This window comes from Pantherophis guttatus, chromosome 18 (genome assembly GCF_059756535.1).
Source record: "Pantherophis guttatus breed Tessera chromosome 18, ASM5975653v1, whole genome shotgun sequence".
Taxonomy (NCBI): domain Eukaryota; kingdom Metazoa; phylum Chordata; class Lepidosauria; order Squamata; family Colubridae; genus Pantherophis; species Pantherophis guttatus.
Genome location: NC_142080.1, coordinates 761,649 through 772,316, shown reverse-complemented (window position 1 = coordinate 772,316; position 10,668 = coordinate 761,649). Strand labels below are relative to the sequence as shown.

The 10,668-nt window shown below is 50.1% G+C and overlaps 2 protein-coding genes across 2 annotated transcripts; both read left to right on the top strand.

The window, feature by feature from the left end:
• The first annotated feature begins 220 nt into the window (after positions 1 to 220).
• Positions 221 to 7,620, top strand: BNIPL (BCL2 interacting protein like). Its single transcript, XM_087881396.1, is given in 10 exon segments — positions 221 to 487; positions 2,888 to 2,971; positions 3,463 to 3,524; positions 3,743 to 3,790; positions 3,793 to 3,951; positions 4,093 to 4,272; positions 4,622 to 4,724; positions 5,515 to 5,646; positions 6,873 to 6,959; positions 7,080 to 7,620. Coding segments are annotated over 10 exon segments (1,002 nt in total). The 5' UTR covers positions 221 to 443; the 3' UTR covers positions 7,183 to 7,620.
• A 295-nt stretch (positions 7,621 to 7,915) lies between these two features.
• C18H1orf56 (chromosome 18 C1orf56 homolog) lies at positions 7,916 to 10,628 on the top strand. The gene is made up of 2 exons (XM_034425059.3): positions 7,916 to 8,738; positions 10,283 to 10,628. Exons 1-2 carry the CDS (start codon positions 8,097 to 8,099, stop codon positions 10,313 to 10,315), a joined length of 675 nt encoding a protein of 224 aa, XP_034280950.2. The 5' UTR covers positions 7,916 to 8,096; the 3' UTR covers positions 10,316 to 10,628.
• Positions 10,629 to 10,668: the final 40 nt, after the last annotated feature.

The following is a 10,668-nucleotide window of genomic DNA, read 5'->3' as shown; positions in this document are numbered from 1 at the left end:
TGTATATATTTATATATTTGCAGAGAAAAAAATTATCGGGGTTCCTGCCCATCGGAACCAGCCTGGCCTCAATCGTCCTTAGCAAATCAAAACGAACAATGGCACAAAGATCCTGTGCCCCATAATAGTCCCATCAAAACAATACTTTGCACAACCAACGAATTGCGCTGGGGTATGCAACCGTGGCTACTTTTAAGACTTGTGGACTTCCCATCATCCCCAGCCGACTGGTGGCTCCTCTCCCAGGTGCTGTGTCTCGGCGTTAGGACCCAGCCTCCTCCTGCCAAGCTCTCCAGGCAGAAAAACCAGTTTAGGATACGTCTCCCGGCTTCCGCTGGCATGTCCACACCTCCAGGGCTGCGGTGCGAGTTCGGGTGTCCGTCACAAGCAGGGGTGGCTGGAACTGCACCTGGCCGGGCAAACCTCCTCCCCCCCTGCCCTCCATGGGTTCCTTCGTGGGAGACGGCAGGACCCTTCCCTCGGAAAGGTGAGTCCTTACCAAGCGGGGGAGGACTCTGGAAGAGTGCCCGGTTCTTACGAATCTTTTCTTTCTTTACCCTGGGCAACGCAGGGCCAAATGTGTTCACAAACCCCGCTGCAAGGTTGTAATTCATCTCTAAGGTGGCGCCTGGCCAGGGGGAGACACCCCCTGACCCTTTGGATTTTGGTGGGAATTGTAGTTCAGCCGCAGCTAGGAGATAACCAGGTTCCCTCTGTCTTCTGATTGACAACACGGTGAGATTCGATCCTTCTCTCTCACCTTTTTATGAGGAAAAAAGTTTCACTATCCAGGCTAAAACTTCCGAAATATAAATAAACCGGAACGGCCTCTCTAAACAAGACAAAATTTACCTGTGGCCAGGTAGTTTACCCAGCCCCTCTGCAAACATTAATTTAAAAAAAACTACGTTTTAATCATATTTTTATCATTGTGGGTTAAACACCTCCTTTGAGCCAAGCCAGAAACTTCTCTAGTTCTCTTAGCAAATTCTCGTGGTTGCTTTGAAGGATCTTCCTTCATTTTTTTTGAAGTTTCCCTTAAAGTCAACATCTCCTGGTGGTCTCCCACCCTCCCCTGCTTCGCTTTCCCAATTCAGGGGAGGCTTTGCTACAAAGCTTTTGCAGAGCTTTTTGGTAGTGAAACAAGTGCCGAGAGAACTTTGCGTTGATATTAAAGGAGCACCAACCATCTCTCCGAGTCGCGCTACAGATTCTTGCGCCCAGTTCAGGGTCGAGAAAAAAAAACTTGGAAAGCCTTCAGGTGCTGGATCTTTGCACCCCGATCCAGCCCAAATTTTGGCCCAAAGTGTCAGGAGGCAGAGGCTGAATTTTGACCTGGAAGATGTTGAGCTGCTATCACAAACTCTCTGAACCGGTTCATTAACTAGACACCTGTTTCGACGTCATGTTCGCCTGCTGGCAAAGCGCCTTTAAATTATCCCGGGTTTTAATTTCAACCCTTCCGGCCTTCTGACCATCCTGTTTACCTGGGGTTCTCCCTGAGTCACGGACAACGCCGGAGGCCTCTCTGGAAGTGGGGCTGCCTCCATCAAATCGGCTGGTATCGTCTGAATGCAAACTTCATATACAAGATTAGAGATCTGGATTTTGTCTCCACTGCAGTGATCCAATTCACATTCATAACGTTATTTTTTCCTCCCCAAGATGGTTCTTTTGCAGCTGGGCAGGGCACCAATTTCCAGCCATTCAATGCCCACAGGTCTGCAAAGGAAGAGCCTTTCCTTCTTGCCTTTTGAAGGTCAACTGCAGCTGAAGCTGGAGGATCTACACCTCTTAAGAAAAAAAAATGCTCTCTTTCCATTTCTTTCACTGCCTTCAAACCTGCCCCAAATTAGGTTGTTTCTCTCCCTTCAAGTGGATTTCCCTCTGGATGGTGGTGGTGGTGGGAGTTTCTTCTCTGCAACGCCCTTCGGATGGAGGTAGATACATCCGCAGTTCCTCCTTCACACACTAATTACAGGTCTCAGCGCCCGGCGACACATATTTGATCTGCTCTGGCAGGATCCCCCCCCCCCCGGGAAGCTGTTGATCAAAGTTTAATCACCTTTTTTTGGGTGCCTGGAAATAACCAGCCACTAATAAGCAAAGAATAAAACCTCCAGGTTTAGGAGCATTCTACCTCTAGCTGGCTGGGGAATTCTGGGCGTTGAAGTCCACACGTCTTAACATGCCCAACTTTGGTGACCTCTGCATTAAACAAAACCTTTCATGCAGTCTGCTGGTTTTGTATATTTAAAACATCAAGGGAGGAGTAGATTTGTCTTTTTCCTGGGTGTGCCGGGAACCATCTCAAGAATTAGCCAGAAAGAGAGAGAGAGAGAGAAAAAACCCCACATATATTTTGCCCCAGCTCTTTACTGCCCCGTCCAGCCCCAAAGAGGAGTGGGGAGTAGAAGTGAAAACAGAGAGACAGATTTGGGTGGGACATTAGAGGCAGCGCCAAGGAGACAGCCAGAGTTTTGGAGGGCGAACTCAGACCCACAAGAATCCCAGAGTTGGAAGGGACCTTGGAGGTCTTCTAGTCCAACCCCCACAACCCCCACCCCCGCTCAGGCAGGAATGAGATCGTTGGTTGAGGAAGCGGGGAGGAATGTTTTCCCTGCACTGAGCAAGGGAGGGACTAAATGGCCTTCAGGAATCCCTCCGACCTACAACTGCCTTCACTAAAGCACTTTGAATCCCTTCTTGGGGGTCCACCCCAGACATGAGCCCAACAGTCTGCGTTTGCCAGCCTTCAAAGTGAGGTGGGGAAAACCCAACCTGCCTGTTTTAAGGCACTGGGTGACTGCATCTGTACCGGTGAGATTGCAGCCTGCGATTCTGGACAGGGCAGGTGGAAAATCCGTTCGCATTCTTGCCTTTGCAGGCTGAAGAAGGAAGCCACGGAGGCGTCAGAGAATATCCGAGACATGGAACTGAGAGAAGAATGGCAGGACGACGAATTCCCACGGTAAAGGGGACTCCGTGTTCAAGAGCAGTCTACCCTTGAACACCAGTGGTTAAAAAAAAAACATTCCCTTGGCTAGGATTCAGGCAGGCATCTCACTTTTCTTTCCAATTCCTGCTGTTTTTTTCCCCCCCATCCTTGATAAATAATACCTGCTTAATCTGAGGCTGCTTTAATTGAAGCCAATTTGCAAACTTGCAAACTGTCTATAATGAAAAATATTAGAGGGTTTCCGGCATGCATAGAATCCTAGAGCTGGAAGGGACCTGAGAGGTCTTCTAGTCCAACCCCTTGCCCAAGGTTATAATCCCCTCGGTAGATTGAATTGTCTGTATAGCTTGACATATTTATTTAGAGAATTTATACGGCTGCTCACCTTCAGTATAGCTCAATATAGCTATAAAGTCATAATCCAAAGGCTTTCTTTTAGATTTCTTCCTTAAGCCAAAGTTTTTGAGATCAGGGTTTATTTTATTTTCTCTTTGACCTTACAGGCCTTTGCCGGAAGACACCTCCGAGGAAGATCTTGAGCCTTCCAGTTCAGAATTGAGTCCGGGTAAGATTCAGGAAAAATACTGCCTTTTTGGGTTGTTGGGGTTTTTTTTTGTAGAGCCTCCATTGCTCAAGGCAGTCTACCCCTAACCACTCATGTGTCAAGAGATTGTCGTACAATCTTACAAATTTAAATATAATAATAATAATAATAATAATAATAATAATAATAATAATAATAATAATAATAATAATAATAATAATCCTTTCCTTCTTCTGCAGTCGCCGCCAACACCCTGGAACTCTGTGGCCGGAGACACATGAGGAAGCGTTCCAGGCCCCGGATCTCAGCGAGGGTTCGGTTAAATCCGGGGAGCTCCCCGAAAGCACCCCGGATGGCAGTTTGGACATCGACCTGGACGAGCTGGAGACGCCATCTGAAAGCGAGTTCCAAGAAGGCCCGGAGAGCGGGCACGAATTTGAATGGGAAGGTGAGGCCCCGAGTTCGAGTCCCAAGGAAGCAGAACCAGGGGGGGTCGACCTGCCATTAAGATCCTGTCGGTTGGCAGAGATTCAGTCCATTCCTGGTTTTATTCCGCTGGGATTTGATGCCCGCTTTCCCCGTCTCCCAGATGAGCTCCCGCGGGCCAGGCGAGTGGAGGCCAACCTGCCCGAGAAATTCTGCACCGGCCGTGTAGTGGACACAAAGGGTCCCGACGGACGGCTCTGGCGGATCTTCCTGGGAGACGATCATGAGCACAAAGTGGATCTAAGCGCCATCGAGCCCTACACGAGAGTGATCTCCCACGGAGGTAAGCTCATCCCCTGGGAAAGACAAAGGTGGCTTAAATTTGGAACCATCATTCCTGGTTTGTTAAATTGAGTGGTGTGGTGGCCTAGGGGTGGAGCTCTGGCCTGACAATCAGAAGGCTGTGAGTTCAATCCTAGGTAGAGGCAGATATTTCTCTGGTCACAATGAGAATATATCTGCCGGAACAAAACTCCGCACTGGTGACAGGAAAGGCATCCGGCCAGTAAATACTCAGCTCCATTCAGTTGCCCAGACTCTATACCGCAAAGGATTATGGGGTTGTTAAAAGAGAAGGCGTCTCTGACCCTACCAAACAAGGCTGCATGGTCATCTCATCTTTTTTTCCCCAGGCTATTGCAGCGAAGGTCTGAATGCCATTCTCGTCTTTGCTTCTTGTTACTTACCAGAAAGCAGCATCCCCAATTATCCCTACATCATGGAGAACCTGTTCAGGTAACGTCCACCTGTCCCTCTACCTGAGCTGGGGAGAAGAAGTTGGGAGAAGCACTTTTTTTTTCTGGAAAAGAAACCGGGGTTGTTATTGTTTTAACTGTGGTTAGCTAGCCCTCGAATCAGTGAAAAGCGAAGTACAATAAAAATAATCCTTCGGGCTGATTATCTGGAAAAAAAGGCTGATTTTCCGGCTGAAAATGCAAGTGGCAGCATGTTGAGATTCTGCCATGGGGTAAATGCCCGATAAGTGTGCAAACACTTCTCATTTGGGGTGTGGGTTTGTGTGTCAGCTGCCTGCTACTACAAGTTTGCCATGTGATCGTCTCCTCCCGTGAACCGAACCTTGAAAAGGAAATAAAGGCAGAGCCGTCTGTTGATTTATATACATACAAAAAAGAAAAGAAAGAGGGGAGGGAGAGAGGGAGGGATGAAGGGAAAAAGGAGAGGGAGGAGAGAAGACAAGAAGGAAGAGAAAGGAAGAGAGAGAGAGAAAGAGAGAGAAAGAAAGGATGGGTGGGAGGGAGGGAAGGAAGGAAGGAAAGGAAAGAAAGGAAGGAAGGAAGAGATAGAAAGAAAAAGAAAGAAAAAAGAAAGAAAGAGTGGGAAGAAAGGAAAGAAAGGAACTAAGGAAGAGAAGAGAGGAGAGAAGAGAAAAGAGAAATTATACATTCTCCAGCTATTATCTTTCCATTCGGATTGTTCTGCTGCTGTGGGAGAGGATTAAATTGGATTTTTTTTCTAAGCTAAAACGCAGGAAATGGACTCCAGCCCGTTTTATCATTCCCCACAGGTACATAATAGGAACTCTGGAGCTGATGGTAGCCGAGAATTACATGCTGGTGTGTCTGAATGGCGCCACTTCCCGGAGTCGGTTCCCATCATTTGCCTGGATCAAGCAGTGTTATCAGACAATCGATCGGCGGTAAGAGGAGCCGCTGCCGGGAGCAGCTTCCAAATTAGAGCAAAGAACCCCCCTCCCTCCCCCCCACCCTGATATTTTCCTTTTTTTTCCAGCATTGCATGTGGACCTGGCTTCAGGCTGAGATGATGGTGGTTTTTTTTTTGTTTTTTTTTTTAAAGGCTGCTTTTCAAAGATGAGATCTGCTTCGTGCCTTTCAATGGCCATTTGCAGAAAGGGAGTTTTAGCCTGGCACGAAACGGGGAGGGGAGAAACGTGGCTGGGTTTGGGCATAAATAGCATTTTCAAAGCAGGTCTGCGTGGCTGAAAGATGCCCCCGTCTCTCAGGGACATTAAATAGCAGCACTTTCCCCCCCCACCTTTTAATTCTGAATTCTTCAAGGTGAGGCCTGTAGAAATGGATGGGGAGGGGACTTTTCAGCCGCTTTGACATCAAGGGCATTGAATGGGACTCGAGTGTCCGTCTCAAACAACAAAAGGAATAGAAATATGGGGGGAGAAATCATTCTGTACACCGGCAGAAACTATTTCTGTTTTTCAAATGCCTTTTTTTTTTTAATTTCCTCTGCCTTTCCTCCAAGGGACTCAGAGCCCCCGACACAGTGAGGCACATAGGCTGAGCAATTCAGACACGCGTTGGGTATGTCTTAGTCTGGAGAAAAGGAGGACGTGGGGAGATAGAAGAGCAGTCTTCCAATATTTGAGGGGCTGCCACAAAGAGGAGGGGGTCACCTTACTTTCCAAAGCACCCGAAGGCAGGACAAGAAGCGATGGACGGAAACCGATCAAGGAGAGAAGCAACCTGGAATTAAGGAGAAACTTCCTGACAGTGAGAAGAATTAACCAGGGGGACAGCTTGCCACCAGAAGTTGTGAATGCCCCATCACTCACTTTTTAAGAAGAGAATGGATAACTATTTGTCTGAAATGGTACCGGGTCTCCTGCTTGAGTAGGGGGTTGGACTAGAAGACCTCCAAGGTCCCTTCCACCTCCGTTACTCTGATATCCTGCGCCAACAGTGAGACAGGTGGTATATAAATTTAATAAACAAACATTTTGATTGTCCCAAGACCACGCACACAATCGAGGCAATTTAGAAAGTATGGTATCCAGAGTTTTACTCAGTTATATCAGCTTAGCCCCCTCGCCAGAGAGGAAGGACAAACAAATCCAAGATATCAAAATCCTGTGGCATGGAGTTCCACTGTCCCTTTCCATTTTATTTTCAGGCTTCGGAAGAATTTGAAATCTTTGGTCATCGTTCATCCCACGTGGTACATCAAAGCCCTGATGACTGTGTTTAAGCCATTTATCAGGTGGGTGTAAGATGCCAAGATGGGCTATGGGCAGCCAAGGTTGATTTGAAGAAAAAAAGACCATTGATGGCAATGCCAAGACAATCCCACCCTTCACCCTCCTCCTCTTCCTCTCCGCAGTTCCAAATTCAGCCAGAAAGTGAAGTTCGTAGACAGCTTGGACGATCTGGGCCAAATCGTCCCCCTTCAACAGATCCACATCCCGGCCTGTGTCCAGCAGTGAGTATGGTCTGGTTTTTTGGCCTGTCCAGTTTGTTCCCCTCCTCAAAAGGCCCTCCGGTCTCTGGCTGGAGTGCAAAACTCCCTGCCTTGCAAAGTCAGCCAGAGTGCCCTCTTCACATGCTCTGGGGATACGGACAAGCGTTCCAAAATATGAAGAGCCTCTTTAGGGGCAGAAAGCCCAACTATGGGAGAAAATCCTTCATTCGTGGGCGACCTGCTCAACCGCCAAGGGACAGGGGAAGCCCCAGAGGCCTGCCAATCAGGTCCAGCCACCCTGGGTTGGGGATGATGGAGACTGGAGTCCAGCAGCTTCCAGCCATCTTCCCTCCAAAAAAGGCTTTAACAGGAGAGAAATAAATGGCTTATTCTGGCTACGAAGTTTCAACCTGTTTCCTTTTTCTCTTTCAGGCTACATCAGTCCAGCAGCAACTCCTGAAGCCCCCCACCCCCACCCCCAAATAGCCAGACCGGCTGGATGGCCTCTGGGGACGCCCCCCCCCCACTCAACGCTTCCCTCTGTCTTGCTATTCTTTGTAAAGGGATGTGAAAAGCAGTCCAAGGCGCATCACTGCCCTCCCCGGAGTTGTGGGTCGCGTCCCTATCCTTCCCGTGGTCCACGGACCCCCAGATGCATAGCAAAGCCCCCCCCTCTTCCGGGCTCATCGGGGGGAGGGAGACCCTTGGGCGCGGCCGGAGAGGGTGGGGAGGGGGCGGGCGAGGCTGGAGCAATAACCAGGGAGGGAGGGGGGGCCGGTGAGGAGTTGGAGTTGGAGCCAGGGCCGAGCGGGGCAGGGGTCTCCTGGGCCGCCGGAGGAGTGGGCGGGGGGGGGGGCGGGCGTTCCAGCCGCTCCTTTGTTGGCCGGGCCGGTTGCCTAGCGAAGCGCGGAGAGCCCGAGCCGGCGAGGACGGAGCCCCATGGCCCCGGGGCGGGCGCGGCGGCTGGCGCTGGCGCTGGCGCTGCTGCTGGGCTGCGGGCTGGGCGGCGGGCTGGACGACGAGGACGAGGCGCTGGTCTCGGCGCCCCCCGAGCTGCTGGCCAAGCTGCCCGCCGCCGCCAAGGCCACGGTGGCGGCCGGCTACCTCAACCCGTCGGAGGCGGAGGCGGCGGGCACCAAGGAGCTGCCGCTGGTGGCCGCCACCCCGCCGGGGACGCCCTCGGCCCGCTCCCCGCCCCACGGGACGGCCATGATCGTGGGCGACACGCGCTTCGCCTGGCAGGAGTGGAGCGCCTGGCACTGCAACTGCGCGGCCGGCAGCATGTCCCGCGTGCGCGACATCACCTACGCCCGGCCCGCCGCGCGCCTCGACCCCGCGCAGTACGACCTGCTGCGCTTCCAGCGCCTGGTCTGCAGCTACGCGCTCTGCGCCTGCAGCCGGCCCAAGCGGCAGTGCGACCTGCTGACCCCCGCCTGCGACCTGGGCCAGATGCACCTGTGCGCCTTGCGCGACATCCAGCGGGACCAGGACGAGAAACGGCGCCGCTTCTGGGCGAAGGTCAACCGCGGGCTGAAGGCGCTCTGGCGCAGCCTGAAGGAGGCCTTCCCCAGGGACAAGAAGGTGGGAGCCAGCCCGGCGCTATGCCCTTTCGCCAGCCCCCTCCCCTTGACTGGGGAGCCAGTCACGACCAGGTTCCAAAAGCGGAACGAAGGGGCAGCGTTAAAATCTGGGGATCCCGCAGACGTGGGATAGGTCACCACCAGGTGATTTTTCTCCTGTGGTTTGTAACCCAGAAATGAGGTCTGCTCCATCCAGGTGGCTTGGCCCCTGAATTAACCCATCCAATTCCCAGAATCGTAATGGAGCCAAGCAGGCTTAAACCACGAAGAAGCAAACCATAGTTTAACTTAACCAAGTGTCAAATACGGAGGTCTCAAATAAGTCCCAGAAGAGCTATTGCAATAATCTTTGCCACCCTGAAATTCCCTTTGACGCTTAACAATCCGTCAAAACAGTCTACAAAAGTAAGTGTCCAACCTTGGCTGCTTTAAGACTTGTGGACTTCAACTCCCAGAATTCCCCAGCCAGCCATACATGGGGAATTCTGGGAGTTGAAGTCCACAGGTCTTAAAGTGGCCAAGGTTGGACGCCACTGGTGTACAGTCTCTAATGTGGTATTTTTGTGGCAACGGTCTCCTTCATCATTCAGAAACACAATTGTTTCTGAACGCTGAATTGTGCACTGAATGCACAATTGAAACACAATTATTCCTAATTTGTAGGGAACGTCCGTCCTGTGGTCTCCTTTACCTCCGAGAATTAATTTCGGAATATTTCATTTCCTTCTCCAATTCTGACACCCTCCAGAGTGAGAGAGAGAGAGAGAGGGTGGGTGGAGAAGCTTTTTCTCCTCTTTAGCTCAGATCTGCCCTCATTTCCCCAAAATCCCCTTTTATTCAGTCTTGGTTTCTGAGTGAACCAACTATGCCTGGGATGACACCTAAGACCCACGTTATCAATCCCAGATGGCAAATTGCACTGGCCAAGTTCACACGCTCGGTACAACCCGAGCCAGCAAAATATCCTTCCTGAATACCCTCCTGCCTTTCCAAGAAAAACAAATTTGGTTTTTCTGTCGGTAAAGGATAATAGTAACCTTAAAACCCCTGGGGTTGCAGAAAAGCTGTTGAGTCAACTCCCGTCATTCTGTATTCAAGATGCTTTTTGGTTCACTGGTTGAGTTTTCCTGGACCACAAGGGTTTTGCGCAGACCAAAAAGCCTGAATATATATATTTTAAACAACCTTGTTGATAATTGAGGCAGAATAGATGCTCTTTCCCCACTAATCTTTGCAATAGTGTTTTTCCCCCACCTCCCCTGATACTTGAAAAATATTTCAGTCACTTCATCGGTATTTGATGTGCATTTTTTCTGGGTCAAAATACTTGTTCAAAACAAGGTCTAAATTGGAGAAAAAAGACAAGGCAAAAAAAGACACGGGAAGGTTTGAACCTTCTCCCTTGGCCAACCTCAATTTCCTGCCTGAACAAGGGTTAGTCTAGAAGACCTCCAAGGTCCCTTCCCACTCATTCAATGAATCAATCACATTATCCAAGCAGGTGGGAATGGATTGCTTCTCAAACCTCTTTTCTTATGTTTTCAGTCGAAAACAATTCAAGTGAAGAGCGGCCACTGACCACGGGTTCAAAAAAACGCCGGAGCGGAGCAGCCTGACTGCGGCAACACCGAGTCGATATCATTCACAAGACCCCTGCCCGAATTTTTTTCCCCTCTCACAAAGCGAATGAGTTTATTTTCAAGAAATTGAAAGGACCCTTGGTTTGGGCAAAGCATCTGCTTTTTTAGCACGTAGCATTTCCCTCTCTTCCGCCCCAAGTGACCCTTAAAAAAAAAAGGATTTTTAGCTTTATTGGGCAAGAATTTTCCAAAGAGGGCCCTTCCCCTCCCCCTTTGTGCTATAAAGACTTAATAAAATGCTGATTCCTACAGCCAGTTTGCTTCTATTGGATCGAAGAGGCGTTTGAGACC